This window comes from Juglans regia, chromosome 13, assembly GCF_001411555.2.
Source record: "Juglans regia cultivar Chandler chromosome 13, Walnut 2.0, whole genome shotgun sequence".
NCBI lineage: Eukaryota > Viridiplantae > Streptophyta > Magnoliopsida > Fagales > Juglandaceae > Juglans > Juglans regia.
The window spans coordinates 4827731-4846989 of record NC_049913.1 but is presented as its reverse complement, the minus strand read 5'-3'; the positions used below and the strand labels follow the sequence as shown (position 1 = coordinate 4846989).

General features: G+C 38.0%; 2 protein-coding genes across 2 annotated transcripts; both read left to right on the top strand.

The window, feature by feature from the left end:
- Window positions 1–6188: 6188 nt before the first annotated feature.
- On the top strand, window positions 6189–8562 carry LOC109010225 (protein JINGUBANG-like). The gene has a single exon (XM_018990988.2). The coding sequence runs from the start codon at window positions 6686–6688 to the stop codon at window positions 8162–8164; it is 1479 nt and encodes a 492-aa protein (XP_018846533.1). The 5' UTR covers window positions 6189–6685; the 3' UTR covers window positions 8165–8562.
- Window positions 8563–12909: 4347 nt separating this feature from the next.
- Window positions 12910–18862, top strand: LOC109010226 (extra-large guanine nucleotide-binding protein 1-like). The gene is made up of 8 exons (XM_018990989.2): window positions 12910–14427; window positions 14533–14670; window positions 14760–14864; window positions 14957–15130; window positions 15638–15815; window positions 17034–17266; window positions 17470–17633; window positions 18103–18862. Exons 1-8 carry the CDS (start codon window positions 13327–13329, stop codon window positions 18665–18667), a joined length of 2658 nt encoding a protein of 885 aa, XP_018846534.2. The 5' UTR covers window positions 12910–13326; the 3' UTR covers window positions 18668–18862.
- Window positions 18863–19259: the final 397 nt, after the last annotated feature.

Sequence of the window (19259 nt, the reverse complement as noted above, 5' to 3'; positions counted from 1 at the left end):
GCCATAACACTTTTGCACGCTTGTGGAATGATTCACAGCGTGAGCTATATCCAGGATGCAGAAGACATAGTAAGTTGTCGTTTACCGTAAGATTGCTTCACATAAAATCAATGTGTCGATTATCTATTAAGGCAGTCAATATGTTACTTGAGCTGTTTAAAGAGGCACTGCCGACAGACAATACTTTACCTCGTAACTTCTATGAAGCAAAAAAGTTGAAACGAGGACTCGGATTTGATTACAACGTAATACATGCATGTACGAATGACTGCATATTATTTTGGCGAGAGAATGAGCAGTTGAACGAGTGTCCTATATGCCACGAGTCAAGATGGACATCGGACAAGGCAAATGTTCCGCAAAAGGTCGTCCGCCACTTTCCATTGATACCTAGATTACAACGATTATTTATGTCACGCGCAACGGCTGTAGATATGACATGGCACTCATCAGATAGAGTAAGGAACGAGAATATTTTGTCACATCCTGCTGACTCCCAGGTGTGGAAGGAATTTGATCAGGAACACCCATGGTTTGCTGAAGAACCGCGTAACGTAAGACTTGGGTTGGCAACAGATGGATTTAATCCTTTTGGGAACATGAGTACTAGTCATAGTACTTGGCCAGTTGTACTTATGCCGTATAATTTACCACCTTGGAAGTGTATGAAAGATCCATATTTCATGATGAGTTTGCTCATCCCAGGTCCGAGGTCACCGGGAAATGATATAGACATACACTTACAGCCATTGATTGCAGAATTGAAAGATTTGTGGGAGAATGGGGTTGTCACATTTGATTCGTCAACAGGCAAGTCGTTCAAGATGCATGCTGCGGTGTTGTGGACAATAAATGATTTTCCAGCTTATGGGAATTTGTCAGGTTGGAGTACTAAGGGGAAAATGGCATGTCCAACTTGTAACAAATATACCAAATCTGAATGGCTTACGTACGGGAGGAAATTATGTTTCATGGGTCATCGTCGATTTTTACCTGGTGACCATAGATGGCGTGGAAATTCTAGAATGTTTGATGGAACTGTTGAATGGGGCCAACCTCCACCATATTTGTCTGGCGAAGATGTACTTGCACAATTTATAGATGTTGGTTGTAATGAATTTGGTAAAAAACAACGAAAGAGAAAACGAGCTACGAATGAGTTGAATTGGACAAAGAAGAGTATATTTTTCGAACTCCCGTACTGGTCGAAGTTAAAATTGCGACATAGCCTTGATGTTATGCATATTGAAAAAAATATTTGCGAATCCGTATTGGGAACATTGATGTCAATTGAAGGAAAAACAAAGGATACAATAAACTCAAGGAAGGATTTGAAGCGGTTGGGAATAAGACGGGAAATGCAGTTGCAAGAAAATGGTTCGTCTGTCTACATGCCGATTGGGTGGTATACATTGTCAAGGAATGAAAGGGTTACATTTTGTGAGTGGCTAATGAAGATCAAATTACCGGACGGTTATGCCTCGAATCTAACAAGGTGTGTGAGAACAAATGATTGGAAAATAACTGGATTAAAAAGTCATGATTGTCATGTTTTCTTACAGCGTATCTTGCCTATTGGTATCCGTGGGTACTTGACCAGAGATGTGCGTGTGGCTTTGACTGAGTTGGGTGCATTTTTTAAAGACTTATGTGCGAGGACGTTGAATGTAGAAGCTTTGGATCGAATGGAACGAGAAATTGTCATAATATTGTGTAAGCTAGAAAGTATTTACCCACCGTCATTCTTCGATGTCATGGTTCACCTAGCCGTTCATTTGCCACGTGAGGCTCGACTTGCAGGACCAGTTCAATATAGATGGATGTATCCCATTGAACGATTTCTTGGAAAGTTGAAACGTACAGTGGGTAACAAGGCCCGTCCAGAAGGATCAATTGCAGAAGCATATATTGACGATGAGTGGCATACCTTCTGTTCCAAATATTTCCACGGAGTTGACACTCGGTTTGATCGGCCAGAAAGAAACTTTGACGTTGACCGAGCAAGACAACGGACTATATATTCTGTGTTTTCCCAACAAGTTCGTCCAATTGGTGCAGTGCGTGGTTATGACTTGTGTGGAAGAGAGTTCGAGAAAGCTCAGTGGTACGTGCTGAACAATTGCCCTGAGATAGAGAACTACTTGAAGTAAGTTATAACTTTTTCTTAATTTAAATTGCCTCATTACGTCAGGAAAAAAATACAAAATATAATATATTTGTGGTAATCATCAATTTCAGTGATCATATTAACGTGCTCAAGGAACTAGGAGTAAATGATATAAACCAGAAACATGAAGAGGAGTTCCCGAGATGGTTTGAAGAACGGGTAATGAAATTACATATGCGTTACTCAATAACAAATGAAAAAATATTAATTTCAACTTTGATATAGTATATGCTTTACTCAATATGTAGGTTGTACAATTGCATGCGAATAATCCAAATGATATATCTGATGAACTGTATGCATTGGCGCGTGGCCCATCGAGACGCGCTGCTCGATATTCTGCATGTATTTCTCGGGGAAGTAGGTATCACACACTGGATCGAGATTGTTATAGGAAAACCCAAAATAGTGGTGTCCTAGTCGAAGGAAGTCATGATGGAGAAAATATTGATTTCTATGGGGTTATTGTCGATATAATTGGAATGAAATATTTGGGAGAGCTTGCGGTGTATCTGTTTAAGTGTGATTGGTGGGATTTAAGCAATCCTCGTACTGGAGTCCGTGATGATGAATATTTTTTGAGTGTTAATACATCAAAAAAATGGTATGAAGATGATCCTTTTATTTTGGCTTCTCAAGCATCTCAAATATTCTACTTAGATGACCCGAAGTTAGGAAATCAATGGCGAGTAGTTCAAAAATATTCTCCAAGAAATATATATGATGTTATCCCTCAGGTGGAAGGACAAGATGAAGAAGAAGATGACTCTTCTACTCAAGAAGCATACCAAGAGAGTCAACCCGCGATAAATTTGTTTGTGGATTTGAGCCAGTATGAGATGATTCCATTAAATAGAGAAGATATTGAGGCTGAAATTGTTGATGCGACAGTTGAGGAAAATGTTGAATCATCTGAAGTATCTACAGATGATGAGAGCGAATTGTCAAATGAAACTGATACAGATTCTGATTGACCAATTAAGTGTTAACATTCCACTTGATGACAAATATTTTACTTATTGAATGTATCAGTAGTTTAAAATTATGCCGCCAAAGAGGAAGGAAGTTCGCAACCCATCTCCACCTGTTCCTAGCTCTCCTTCAGACTCACCATTAGAGATTGATTCTACAGAACAAGGTAAAAATTTAATACTCATAAAAGTTATTAATTAAGGTCCTGTAATAGAAATATAAATGCAATTGATTACAATGTTATATTTTATAGAATCTACAGTACAATCTCGTCAAGGTCGAGGCACCACTAGAGGGGTGACGTTGGAAAAATATCGGAAGGTGGGTAAGATCAAGGTTAACATTCCTGACGAACATACTGGGGGCGAAGGACAACCAGCAGCTTGGCTTGCATCACATGTGGGTGCTCTTACACGAACTTACGCACCTTTGGCAACGACTTCATGGAAGAAAGTCCCCCAAGATGTTAAAGAGCTTATCAAGAAGCGTTGTTTGGTAATGTTTAAAATATTGATTTAGTAGAATAAATTCCTATACTTTACTTAAATTTAGAATATTATAAATGATAATGTGTTTGTGACTATTTTTTTAAGGATGATTTCGAATTAAATTTTGGTCGGAGAGAGGAGCGTAAGACTGTGGAAGAGCTTATGGGTAATGCATTCCGCAAATATAAGGCGAGGTGTCATGAGCATTATAATAAGTTTGAGAAGAAGGAAGATGCACGCCAACATCCTTTCCAGGATGTCCGACCTTCTGAGTGGGAAAAACTTTGTGACATGTTTGAGGATCCATCATATCAGGTATAATGAAATTTAATTATTTTACTTGTCATATCTGTCATTTCGCTTCATAATATTTTCAATTTCTTTGCAGGAGCGAAGTTCTATAAACAAAACAAATAGATCAAAATTGAAGATTAATCATCATGCAGGCTCAAGATCTTTCCATCGTCTTTCTCAGAAATTGGTATTGCTATTTTTTTTATTGGATATAGTTAATTATTTGGACTCATCATAATGACTTTATATCTTTAACACATTTATTGTAGCAAGATTCAGATACTAATTATGATCTGACAAAATTATATGCTGCATCGCACACTGATCGTAATGGAGAGTGGACTCATCCTGATGCCCGTGAAAATTATGTAAGTTTTATAACCTGTTTGAATTAAATATATTAGAATATTTATGACGATATTAATTCTTTATCTTATATATGGCTAGGATAAAATGGTTGCCCTACGTGCTGAATCTGCGTCAGATCAAAATTCCTCAACAAGTGATATTGAGATTTTTACACAAGTCCTGGGTCAACGTTCAGGATATTTGAGGGGTTTGGGTCGTTGTGTAAAGCCTGGTCCCTCTTCCTCTTCTTCTGGGAATGCATCTATGACTTCTATAGCGCTAGAGAATGCGAATTCCAGAATCGAAGAATTGACTGCAAGACAGCATGAGTTAGAGGCTCAATTGGCAAAACAAGCAGATATGGAGATGCGCCTCAAACAACATGAAGAACAACAAGAAGAGTTCAGAAGACAGATGCAACTCCAAATGCAGCAGCTTATGCAACAGTACAGGCCTCCAAACAACTGATGGATTTTGGGATTATCTATTTATGTACGAACAATACCTGTCTCGATGTTATTTATTTACTTTGCGCTTATTTTCACACTTTTGTGAGTGTTAAACAGTTTCTAATGTATTGTGGCAAATAGTATGAATGTCTATTTGGTTTTCTATTATTGATTTAAATTAAAGAGATATCGTTCGAACGAACGTAAAACGTTCGAACTCTATGTAACGACAATAGCGTTCGAACGTAGATAATACGTTCGAACGATCACACAACGTTCGAACGTAAATAATTTCAGTCTGTTCGAACATATCCTATACCGTTCGAATTTATATAGCGCGTTCGACCTGACCATTTAACGTTCGAACACAAAGACAATTCATAACGTTCGAACGAATTCATGTGTGTTCGAACATATTTCGAACTCGTTCAAACAGGGTACTACTGTTCGAACTTAAAAATTTTCCCGTTCGAACTATTTTCTGGGACGAATTTAAACCGTGACGAAAAATTTTTTTCGTTCGAACGTGTTCGAACGGTTTCCTTCAATTTCGTCCCAAAAGAAATTTTTTGGGACGAAATGGTGATTTTCGTCCCAAAATACCTTTTGGCACAGTGATATTGGAACGACTTTGGGACGAATTTTTCTCGTCCCAAAAATTTTTACGGGACGAAATTTGGGTCTTTTGGGACGAAAATTTTCGTCCCAAAATACCCTTTCTGTTGTAGTGTTATTTAGTTAATTAATAATTTTTTGTTACTAATAACTTAAAATATATCATATCAACTTAAAAGACTGAAAAGAAACAGACTTACTACTAAGAATAGTACTTTAGGTATTTTCAGAATATTTTAATATTATTTTTTATTTATTTTTTATTATTATTTAATGTTTTATCATTATTTTTTTACTATTATTCACAGAATATATATCTAAAAATATCTTATTACCCAAACACAACTAGATGACGAAGTTTTAACAATACTCCTTTTACTATATTATATGTATACCCAATAATTAAGATAAATACATGCATGAGTAAACAAACGCAAAGAAAGGGAACAACTTAACGTATTATAATAAAGGATACTCACAGGTTAAATCGGTTGTAGTAATTGAATACACATATGAGATCAATATGAACAGATCAATCAAATATTTCAAACTTGCCCGAACTCTACCAACAAAAACTTTGAAAATCTAAAACTCAATCGAGAAAGTCAAACAAAAATAAAGGAGTACCCATAAATTTCTCATCAAACTCTTTACCCTTGATCTATATATGATCAAACATATATATCCACTCCCAAGGTCACAAAAACAAATCCAAAGAGAACAAGCAAATTAGATCAAAAGCAAGCACTGCATGCGTGTTTCATTTAAAAAAAAAAAAACACATGAATAACAGTACTACGTCGTCGTGGCAGTCAAAGCTACGTTTTGATTGACCAAACTCATGGGGTCAACCTTCTGATCATCTTCATAATCTGAAAACGCTTCGACGACACGTTCTACGAAACCTCCAAATAAAATCTGTTTCCAGAAATAGCGTGTGGAGTTCAAACGCCGCCATTAAGGAAACCAAATAAAATGCCTTTCCACTCTCCACACAAAATTCTACACAACTTTTCCATTTTTAGCTTCCTTGCTCCCTGGTACAACCGGTTCGTAATGATCACGTCTCCTTCCACCACGTGTCACCAACGCACACCCACCATTGTTTTTTCTATCCCCTTCTTGTTTACGTACACACACGTGTATAATATATATATATATAGCTACGTACCTCCGAACCCTTCTCCTAACCTCTGCAATTTACTTATTTTTCCTTCACTTTGTTATTTCCGTCCAAATATACGTACAATTCACAAACACTGACGATTAATTAGTTTCTCATCAATTTTTCCTGCACTTCTTCCCTTCTTGTTCCATTCGGATCGAATATTACCTCCGTCAACCTAGCTACCATGACAAACGATGTTGGGGGAGGTACGGTGGTCATGCCGGAGAGGACCGGAACACTCCGCCGACCTAAATTCGGGGCGCTATTGCAGTCCGATCCCAGTATCACCGCGAAAAACGAGCATCATGATGAGGAGAGCTACCCCAACAGTCGCCACAATAGCAACGACTACGAGTATTCTTTCCGCCAGAGCAACGCTTCGGCAACCACGAGCCCCGGAAAGTACGACACTGGTAGCAGCGCGTCCTCTCCGTACGCCATGTCTCCCTGGATGCAACCTTCGCCCTACAGTAAATCTCCGTGGATTACATCCTCGCTGTTTAATCCATTCGACGAAAGTACTCCTCGGAACGGCCTCATCGGCTCGCTCGTACGCGAAGAGGGTCACATATATTCTCTAGCGGTTTCCAGGGATTTGTTATACACGGGTTCGGATAGTAAAAATATACGAGTTTGGAAGAATCTGAAGGATTTTTCCGGGTTTAAATCCAGCAGTGGCTTAGTTAAAACCATTGTTATATGTGGCGAAAGGATTTTCACCGGTCACCAAGACGGCAAAATTCGGGTCTGGAAGTTTTCCCTTAAAAGACCTAGCAATTTCAATCGTATCGGAAGCTTGCCCACGTTCAAGGACTTCCTCAAGAGCTCCCTTAATCCGAAGAACTACGTAGAAGTCCGACGCCATCGCAACGTCGTTCGCATCAGACACTTCGACGCGGTGTCGTGCATGAGCTTGAACGAAGAACTGGGCCTGTTATATTCGGGTTCTTGGGACAAGACCTTAAAGGTTTGGCGCGTCGCAAACTCTAAATGCTTGGAGTCCATCAACGCCCATGAAGATGCCGTAAACGCCGTCGTCGCGGGCTTCGATGCCTTTGTGTTCACAGGCTCGGCGGATGGAACTGTCAAGGTATGGCGGAGGGAGCTACAAGATAAGAGAACCGAGCACTTCCTGGTTCAGGTTTTGTTGACACAGGAAAACGCGGTGACAGCGTTAGCCGTAAACCAATCGTCGGCCGTTGTATATTGCGGATCCTCAGATGGGCTGGTGAACTTCTGGGAACGCGAGAAGCATTTGTCTCACGGTGGGGTTCTCCGGGGCCACAAGTTAGCGGTGCTGTGCCTTGCCACGGCGGGAAATCTGGTGTTCAGTGGGTCGGCGGATAAGAATATTTGCGTGTGGAGGAGGGAGGAGCAGAACGGGGCCCACGTTTGCCTCTCTATTCTGACTGGTCACACAGGGCCAGTCAAGTGCCTCACCGTCGACGAAGATCACGAGTCGGGAAAGGTCGATCAACGGTGGATAGTGTATAGCGGGAGCTTGGACAAGTCGGTGAAGGTGTGGCGTGTGCTTGGGAAGGCGCCGGAATTGAGGCAGATGAGGGCGGCGGAGCAGCTGTTCCCGAGCAATGGGTACACATCGAGCTTGCATTCGCCTGCAGCTGGGAGAATAAGCCAAAACGGGAGGCACGGTCAAAGTTAAATGAGCTAGCTTGGTAGGGAGAGAGATGAAAACAGAGTACTGAAAGCTATTCTCGGTTCACATCAGCGTCAGGTTCATCGGAGCAGCGTGTTAGAATAGTGGTGAATCGTGGACCAACTGATTTCGCATGGCAATTACATAGGTTTTGAAACGAGCCAAAAAAACAAGAAAGAAATGAATGGTTCTGGATCATTGTACGTGCTCCAAACAGATAAGTTGTCGTGGTTATACAGAAGCTAGCATTATTGTTTTCAAGATGTGTATATGAAAGAAACGTGATCAGGGCTAGCTTTCACTTTGTGACGAGAAAACTTGCCTTGCTAGATGGGTCATCATGTTACTTTGCACAAACTTGTTCTTTAAGGAATGAATAAATAGGCCAAACAAGTGATCATAAAGCACCTAGCGTTATAGGAAAGCAATAAATATTGCATGCGTCTTTTTCTGCACTTTTTGTTTTGGATCATACGGTTGCAACGATTGAGTCAATGTATGTAAATTGTAAATAGTGCATGTAGTCTGTGCACTAATTTTCCTGCGGATTTCATCAAGTTTGATGAGAACTTTATCATGATGTCACAATTCCATCATGTGTCTGTGTGTATATCATGTGTTTGATCATGATCAGTTCTCATATATATATATATATATATATATTATGTATGCTTCGTGAAAATATTTGTCTTTTATATATGTTTGTTTGTTTTTCTGTTCCTGATATATAGTAACTTAATTTCATATTCATGATGGGTGTTGGGTACACGAGAAAAGAATTAGTACTGATGATATCTAGCCGTCATGAAGAACTAGCAGAGATTTGTGAGCTTATAAATTGAATCTCATTTTGCTTAGTTAATTGTCTGTTTCTTGAAAAGAAGCCATTAGTTCATGATATATCTGCTTAATTTGATTGATCATTCTATACACTCCATTTGCAAATACGTACGTACGTACGTACTGAAGCAAATATTAAATTAACAACGGAGTGATCGTGGAATATGCATGCCATAATGATGAGCCAATCGATCGATCTACTATATATATTCCTAATCCTCATGACGTGATTACATATATATATATATATATATATAGTAGCTAATATTAAACTAATTATATTTATTAACATCCTAATTTCAAGGTACTCAATTATTTTTTCGTAGTGCTATTGAGTACTCTATATATTGTATATATTATATGGCATTGGCATAACCACACATGTACAGTGGTTAGGACCATCTTGGTCGAGCTAGCTCTAAATACTGTACTGCTCGCATGTTGACGAATATGCCCCGTGGTTCCCTTGCAATTGATCGTATCCTCTAGATAGGGGTGCCAGAGGATGGTTGGGGGGTGCCCCCGAATCCGCCACCATATCTCAGGGGTGGGGCCCTCGTTCGTGTGCCGGAGTGCGGGAAGGACCCCTGGTTCTTCCGCCCACCCGCAACTGTCACAACCAGAAAAAATTCAGAGAAAAAATAAAATTCACAAAATAGTAAACAAATCTACAACACAATACATAACAAATCAGAACAAGAAAAAAAAAAAAAAATCTAAACTAGTAAAAATGAGGGGTGTAAATCAATCTGGTCTAGGGGTGATGTACCAAAATTTTCGATCCATCATTTTCTCCGGACTGGACCGGTAGCTATCGGTCCGTTCAGTCTGGCCCAATTATTATTATTTTTTTTAATAAATTAATAAAATTTCTTATTTAAATTACAAAATTAAAATTGAATGAATTATTAATATGGATTATGTAACTAACTCATTAAAAAAAATATTTTATATGGTCAATAATAATAAATTAGATAAAAATTACAGCATTAACTTATATAATTACTATATAAAAATAAGATATTAAATTATTAAAAATATATATAGGAGTTCGTGGTCCGGTCCAAAATTTATAGACCTTGGGATCGGATCAAATTTTTTCGGTCCACAATTTATGGGACTGAGACCAACCGATGTGGAGTTTGGCCTAGTCGATTTTTCCGGTCCTGACCGAACTTCTTAAACCCACAACAATTGCGAACGTGAGAGAGGGTCTATGAAGAAGAGGATGAGGAGTCGAGGAAGAGGATGAGGAGAAGAAGAGGATGTGGCCACGCTACTGCTACGATTGCAAGAGGGAGAGAAGGTCTGAGAGGGCTTTTGAGTTGGACTTAAGCCCAGGCACAGGGTGCGGAGCTGGGCCCAAATCGTCCCCCACATGGGGCAGGTGGGGCCGGAGTGGCAGGGGCGATGCCCCGCCCGCCCCACCTCTAGTTGCTTAAAAGATCAATTACATGAAAAGTTGCTTTGGGCCTTGGCTATTGTTTTCAACGTCTTTGAAGTAAATCTACCTAATACTTCAAAAGCATTCGAAGAGATCTTGTGTAAGTACTCTGCGGAAAATAAATAAAACAAAGGAAATCAAGCAACCAAAAAGAAAAATGGAGAGTGAATAGTTTCCTTAATCTCATCTGATCTATCCATGCAGTCATTGCAGTGACTTTTCCGATCTGAACCCTAATATCAACTATTAATGCATGCATGCATAAGGTCCCGTTTGTATATAGAAATGATTTCATCTCATTTCGTCATTATAATTTTTTTAAATTTTTACACAAAATATTTTAAACAATTCAATTTGTTCAAATTTTAAAACAATAATAATATTAAAAAATAATATTATAATAATATTTTATTTAACTTTCAACTTTCATCTAAAATTAATTCATTTTATCTCGATATCTAAATGAGTCGTGTTGCAAATTTTGAGGTGCTCTTTCGGTGTTGCAGATAGAATCATAGAGACTTTTTCTTGGTCCGGCCGAAAAAACAAAAAAGAAAAACTTTCTTAGAATGGTAGATGTAGTTATAAACGTGTGTAGAAGTACTTACGCCTTGAAGAGCAGACGTTGAAAACTCGATCGATAAAGCACACAAAAAAGTTGTGGTCGGTTGGTTCAAACCAGAGTACTACATGCAAGATATATATATATATATATATATATATTTATTTATTTATATGCTTTAGGAGTAAGATCTTGATCAACAATACTTAAAAGAGAAACACTACTTTACCTCCCCAAAGTGACACCTTCATTTGACCGCTGGTCAAAATTCTTTTTTTTTTTTTTACTTAATGATTAAGAAAATGATTTTAAATGTATTGGTGTATTTTTTTTATTTTTTACACGGCGGTCAAAATGGGGCGGCATTGTAGCCGCACCCATACTTAAAATGGGTAAAATTATATTCTATAGATTCAATACGTAGGGCTAGCTAGCTCGTACGTATAATAACCATCACAATATCGAATATGGCATAATTTACACATGTTGGGTTTCATGACTCTCCGGATTTCATTATACGTACAATTCAAACAATAATAGATCTATAGAGTCTCAATCCAATGTTTTATTAATTCAACACTAGTTATATATATATGCTATATATTACATACATATTCACTCTCATCCAATCAACTCATTGATCAGCTTGTTTCAAATCATCATCTTTCTCATCACAAATATTATTTAGATGCAAATAATTTTTTTTCTTGTAGTATTAATTTGTTGACGTGATTTTGTCCGGTAACTGTTGATCGAGTTTTCTTTCTATTAAAAGATGATAGATTATTCACACCTACATGTTAAAATAGAAATAAATTAAGAATCTAAGAGCATTTGCAGTGGACTCAATAAAGTTTGGACAAAATTTAACTAGAGATCATTTACTTTTATAAATTTAGCTAGTCACTTTTCAATAATACCAAATAACAGTCTGATCTCCAAATTTATCACTATTATATTAAAATATTGATTTTGACATTTTTATTTATTTTAATTATAATTGTAATTTAAATATTTATTTGTTATTAAAAAAGTACATATTAATTTTCTAACGTTCATATTATTCCTAACGTTCATATAATTTTCAAACGGTATTTTTTTACAACGGTCATATTCTTTCAATCGATATATTTTTTCAACGGTTATATATTTACAATCGACATATTTTTTCTGCAGTAATTTTGTTCGGGAGGAACAACAGGCAATAAGAAGAGAATTTTTTATCAGTCCCTTAAATAAATCTTGGGCTAAAATTATAGTTCATTTATTAAGTCCATTATAATAGATTTTTTGTGTAATCTAACTAAACTTTGACCAAAATTTAACTAATTGAATACACTACTAATGCTCAAATATATATAGAACTTTCCTACTCGGCATTGTATAAGCTCACCATTACATGAACATATATGATCGGGAAGATCCGGGTTTTATTAGTCCCCTTAAGAAGGGCCGACTCTATAAAGTGGGCTTGAGCTGGATATCACTGGTGAATCGATTTTTTGGGCCTTCTATGGGCCTAGGTCCGCTTAGATTATGAGTGGGAGAGTCGTAAGTTTTACGAGGCCGAAGGTGAATATTCGCAGGAGATTTTGTTATTGAAGTGCCCCAACATGTGTTAAACGAGTCCAATATCATCTTTAACCGACAAAGCCGCCGAAGTCAACTTCCCGGCCGGCCATCATTACCACCAACTGATGTCATTCATCCCCATGCGCTACGGAATGGGGTTTTGTTCCTCTGTTTTGTGTGTTCAGCAAAGAGCATTTCCTTTTTATTGCCTTCGACGCATGTTTTGGACCGCACTAGAGCATTGATGTACCAGATAGACATCTCACTCCTTCCTTGTACAACTCGGACAAGCAACATTACTGTTTCCGTATTTTGCTACGTTGAGTCGCAGAGACTATAGTCTATAGCAAGCCAACTATGACTTGGTCTTCTGAAATTTTTCTGAGGCTAGAAATTTCCTCCCATCAATTCCTGGCATTTTCTCTCAACGCGTTGATGCGAAGCGGTCAATTTTTCTTAGGCTAAAAATTTCCTCCCATCAGTCTTCTCTTCTGTTCTATCTCGTCTCCTTCTTTGCTCTGTCACTTCCATCGTCTTCACTTCCATTTTTGTCAACTGAAGATTCCATTTCAAACTCAAACTGTATTGTCTGATTCCATTTTTGGCCCGTCGTTTTAGCTCGGTTTCATGCTTTTGCTTCATGGTTTGTGAAGTTGATGGTTATGCTTCCTGGGTACTTGAAATAGTCTTGTTGCTTTGTGAAATTGGCACTAGCCGTTTCGTCTTGTACCTTAACTTGGAGCAACAACTATGGCTGCGCTGCTGAGAAAGTTGCGGCCGGCTGTGTCTGCAATCCCTGAAAATGATGATGACGAGTACAGCCGCAGCGATTACTCGATTGCCTTGGTGTACAATGGCCCTCCCGTCTCCTACGATATCCCCCAAGTAATCCCAGTCGACATCAGCCAAATCCCTGTTGCCGCTCCAGTTTCTTCCGCATCTCTGATTAACAATCTCGCACTCCCAGTGATCCAACCTATTGTAAAATCCAGACCTTTAAACCAGAAATCTCCAACATTAGATAGTTCCGGTGTATTAGCTTGTGGTAATGGTTATGAGCCCAAGCCCACGTTGTCGGATGAAATTGAAAGTTCCGGCGCATTGAGATATTCTGGAATTGTTGATGGTTCGCTCGAATTATCGACGGGTTCTGGCGAGTTCGAAGTTGACAATGATAAGGAGGGTGAAGGTGCTCATGACTATATGAATCCAACCAATTCGGAATCAACGGAGTCTGGTTTAAGCTCGCCGGGGCGTTCCTCTGAGATTTTCTCTTGTAGAGAGGATGACGGTGACAATGAAGCTCCTCACCACGTCAAAAGGCCATCGATTGTGACATTTCGTGATCCTGAATCGAGAGACGTGATAGCTGATGTAGAACTCTATCATTCTGAGGATGAAAGTATTGATGTGAGCCCAAAGGTCGCGATAAATGTGAAGAAAGGGGTATGCTATCGATGCCTTAAGGGAAACCGGTTCACGGAGAAGGAGGTTTGCATTGTTTGTGGGGCAAAGTATTGTTATGATTGCCTTATTAGAGCAATGGGGTCAATGCCAGAAGGAAGGAAATGCGTTACTTGCATTGGTTATAGTATTGACGAGGCGAGGCGAGGGAAGCTGGGAAAGGGTTCCAGGCTGCTCAAGCGGCTGCTCACTGATCGGGAAGTTAAACGGATAATGGAAGCTGAGATTTTTTGTGAAGCGAATCAGGTGCAAGCACAGGTTGTTTTTGTGAATGGTGAGCCTCTTACTCAGGAAGAGCTCGTTCAGTTGCAGAGCTGCAAAAACCCACCAAGGAAGCTAAGACCAGGATGCTATTGGTATGATAAAGTATCCGGTTTATGGGGAAGGGTGAGCATCAAAATCTACTTGTTCAGTTTTGTTTTTGTTCTTTAAACGAATTAAGTTCATCCTAGCGAACTGCGATGCAATAACTGTTGTCCCTTGAATGAACAGGAAGGAGAAAAGCCTTCCCAGATTATTAGTGCCCAGCTGAATGTCGGGGGCCAAATCAAGCTAAATGCTAGCAACGGAAACACAAATGTATTGATAAACAATAGGGAGATTACTAAAGAAGAGCTCTGGATGCTCAAGGTGTGTGCTCCATGCAATCTGGTTCTTTTAAATTGTGCAGAGTTTTGTAAAGATGCAGAGTCAAAGCTATTCTGTTAAATGTTTAACAGGCGGCTGGGGTGCCATGTGAAGGGAGCCCTCACTTTTGGGTGAGTGATGATGGGTCATACCAAGAAGAGGGGCAGAATAATATAAAGGGTAAAATATGGGACAAGGTATGTTTGTACTTTGATGTACACTGCCATGATTATTTAACCTATTACATCTTACTGAACTTGTAATAACTGTGGAACTTCACTCTTTGCAGACTAGAACCAAGTTGGTTTGCACGGTCTTGTCCCTGCCAGTTCCTCCTAATTCTCAAAATTCTTCTGGGGAAGAAGTGGGTGGATTTATACCAGCCAGCGTCATCCAGAAATCGATTCATAAACTATTTTTAGTTGGTTATAACAAATCTGGCTCGGGTACTATATATAAACAGGTAAAATTTTATGGAGGGAACTACTTCAACTTTGAACTCGTGCTATAATTATGTTCATATATGATGAATCGGACTTTCTTGAACACCTCATAACTTAGTTGTTCACCGTTTGCACTCAACCTATATAATGATTATATTAATAGTCTCCTGAATTGTGATGGGAAAAAAAGTTAGATTAGAGGTTGCGACAGTAATTCAATTCTCTTTATTAGATGACTATATGTTCCAATGTACTAATATTAAGGTCGAGTATTTTCATGATTTTCTGTCATTGTCAATTAACTGGTGTAGGATAGACATGTGGCTTTGATACAATTTAGCCCTGAAAACGCTTTTCCTCTGTTGTATGGTGCCACCAAAAATTCCTTAATTTTTGGTGACACTATGAACCCTGTTCACTTGCTTATTGTTAAGCCAAGCTTCTGTATGATGTTCCTTTCTCTGAAAGATGAGCGCCAAGCTTAATTTTTGGTAACTGTAGAACCCCGTTTACTTGCTTATTGTCAGGCCAAGCTTCTCTACGATGTTCCTTTCTCTGAAGATGAGCGCCAAGCTATCAAGTTTGTGATCCAAAGAAATTTGTACATGTATCTCAGTTTTATTCTTGAGGGGCGTGAACGATTTGAAAAACAAAGTTTGCTTGAAAAGAAGAAAGGACGTGTTATTAATAAGTCAGGACCTTCAGGTACCTTGAGGGTTATTTCTATCAAGTTTTCTTTTCTATAATGCTTGCATGCTATTCCCAATTGATTCATGTAAACTATGTTGAGGATATGTAGATGATGCATCGAGTATACTTTTTCATAATTCAATTTGAAGTTTTAGAAAAAAAAAAAAAACCTAGTGATAGTAAATGAGAACAAGAGAACAAATATCCTGCATGGTTTCTTTCAATATAAAAACAGGGTTTAAGAAGGTAAAGGACATATCCTAGGTTTAAGAACAAGTATTCAATTGAAAACAGTGTTTTATGGTATGCAACCATTCACCCGATGCTCACATACTCTCATACATCTTGAAACTTTTTTCCCTGCCTTTGCAAATTTCTCTAATTGTAGAGTGTAGGGACAGCAGGATCTCTGCAATCAATTGTTAACAGTTGGGATATGGTTTTGGATGATGGTGGTGGCAGGGATGATTGAGAAACATTTACTCTATAGTATATCAAGATCCAGCCTTAGAATCTCTACAAAAGTTTCAGTTGTGAGATTCTGTTTAATTTCTTCCTACACCGAGAGCAATATGTTCGACTAGTTTATGAAACTCAGACATAATTGCAGGAGCTTCATTTATGTCCATTTTGCTTTAAGTCCTTCCATCTGTAGTTGCACAGTTTTCCATGTAATGAATTTTAAAATAAATCAATGAGAAAAACTAATTAATTAATTGATGAAAAGGAAATTGCCTTTTTTTTGTTACTATTGTTGATTACTGGTACTTGGGATACTTGTTTCCTCGTTTTGGTTCTCTTATGATTTCTTCATTTAACAACATGGCCATTGGGAACTTTTGGCATGGCTACATGAGTTGGATTCTTCGAGTCCCCAGTAGAACAGAATGGCAGCTTGACCATCATGTAATGAAGAAGCCAAGTGGGTTATCACTTAACTGCAGTCTGCTGCTGCTGCTGCTCACCATTCAAAGAATAATAATTTTACTCTTTGTTTTCTTTTTATTTGACTTTCAGCAAGTACATAGGGTACTTGTCAATGAATCCTTTACTATTTTGTCATTTAAAGTTATGCTTTACAATGTTGTTGCTTAAATTACACTAATATTTTTTTGATAATTAAGAAGGAAGACTAATATTTAACAGTTAAGATGATTACCTTTAACCTTAACATGTTGGTGCCAGTAATTTCCTTATCTGGAATATAATATATATATTTTTTGTTTGCAATAGATAATACAAGCCTGACAGTTGATAACACAATCTATGCCATTGGGCCAAGGGTGAAAGCTTTCTCAGATCGGCTCCTCCAAGTTATGGCGTTGGGTACTTTGGAACCAGCTACCTTTAGTGAATATGCACCACGTGTTCAGGAATTGTGGGAGGAGGCAGCCATAAAAGCCACATACAACCGGAGGAATGAATTAGAAATGCTACCCAGAGAAGCTACTTATTTCCTAGATCGGGTGAGATAATGCTCTGCGGTCCCTGTCTCTAAACAGAAATAAAAAACACAAAGAAACCTATTCAATCTCCTATGATGAAATCTGGATGATCGTTAGTTGTATTTGCATATTTTTGCATCAATAGCTTGTTCCACAGTGAAAAGTAGAATAATATTAGGAATTCTGCTAAATATTCGTTTCTAACATATATCTTCCAAATGCAGGCTGTAGAGATTGTTAGGACAGATTATGAACCCTCTGAAATGGACATCTTGTATGCCGAGGGGATTACCTTATGCAATAGCCTTGCTTGCTTAGAATTTTCATTTCCTAAGTCAATACGAGATGACTCAGTAGACCCTGCTTATCAGCATGATCCTTCACTAAGGTCGGTTATTCTATTCTATTTATTGATTGTTTTTATATATAAACGTGAATGCCTTCATTATCACTGATCACATTTTCTGCTAACTTGTTTTGAGCAATGCGGTATTAGTCAGTTTCAATCAAGACCTAGTCATCATCAATAGAATCTAAGACATAGTCAAGGTTGAAACTTGTGAAATATTGGCAGCCATGTTTTGTCTTTGATCATCTGTTCTGCCAATGCAAAGGAAACCATAACAACGAAAATTATTTTTTCTTGCTTTTATGAATGTAGATCTTCTCACTAAACTATGTAATATTTATTGAGTTCCTTAGACAATAGGATACATGGTGCTTTATTTATTTGTTTAAGTATACATTTCGTCCATTGTGAAATGTAATGAATAGGTTTTGACATATATTTGCATTCTTTTCTTTAAATATATATATATATATATTTATCTCACCATATTTTCGCTTAGCATTTGCAGGTATAAACTCATTCGAGTACATCCAAGAAGCCTGGGAGCAAACTGCAAGTGGTTGGACATGTTTGAAGACGCTGATATTCTCCTGTTTTGTGTTGCTTTGACCGACTATGATGAATTCTACGAAGACTTTAATGGAGTCTCAACAAACAAGATGATGGCGAGCAAGCAGCTTTTTGAAAGCATAGTCACTCACCCGACATTTGAGAACAAGAACTTCTTGCTAATTCTCACCAAGTTCGATCTGCTCGAGGAAAAGATCGATCAGGTCCCTCTCACAAGGTGTGAATGGTTTCATGACTTCCATCCCGTTACCACCAAGAATCGTCACAACACCACTAACCCTTCCTTGGCTCATCGAGCTTTCCACTATATAGCAATTAAGTTCAAGACACTTTTCCGTTCTCTAGCAGATGGGAAGTTATTTGTTTCCTCAGTAACTGGGTTGGAAAATGATACTGTCGACGAAGCTCTCAGATATGCAAGAGAGATTGTGTTGTGGGAAGAAGAGAAGCCCTGCTTCATTAACGACTTATCCTCCACTGACATTGAGGCAAGCTCCTCATGACTTCTCCTTTTTTTTTTTTTTTTTTTTTGCATTAAATCGATTTGCAAGTCCTTGTTGATCAATCAGCTTTGCTTGGCAAAATTTTGTGTATATACGCAAGCGCACACAAACATGTATATGACAAATAGGAACAGAGAATCTGTACTTCGGTTTTAGTTGCTGATTAGTAAAAGAAATTGTTCTTTTTTCTGTCTCTGGGTGGGAATATTCTACACCTATGTCATGTCTTGCCTGTGGTGATTGGTAAAAGAATGTTCTTTTTGAATTTCGTACGACGAACTAATAAGAAAAACATATATTGACGAAGGAAATGTTTAAATGCGTAATTAATTGAGGGAACAACATACCCTGAGACACGAAGGAATTCAACCCATGAATTGAAACAAGTCTGCGGTACCACGAGTTTTAAGGATTCATGGAAAGGCATAAATTCAATACAACAACTAATTATAATTATTACTACATAAACCAAAACATGATCATTACATTTATAAGTTCATCAAAGAAATTGAAGTATATATATATATATATTATATATATATATATACATGATGATGCAGATGCAATTCCAATATTATTGCATGCATGTTCG

Excerpts from the sequence above, each read along its gene's own strand:
- LOC109010225 (XM_018990988.2), top strand. The coding sequence starts at position 6,686 with ATGACAAACGATGTTGGGGGAGGTACGGTGGTCATGCCGGAGAGGACC.
- LOC109010226 (XM_018990989.2), top strand. The coding sequence starts at position 13,327 with ATGGCTGCGCTGCTGAGAAAGTTGCGGCCGGCTGTGTCTGCAATCCCT. Across the intron at positions 14,865-14,956 it reads AGGGTAAAATATGGGACAAG|ACTAGAACCAAGTTGGTTTG; the intron begins GTATGTTTGTAC and ends CACTCTTTGCAG. Across the intron at positions 15,131-15,637 it reads CGGGTACTATATATAAACAG|GCCAAGCTTCTCTACGATGT; the intron begins GTAAAATTTTAT and ends GCTTATTGTCAG.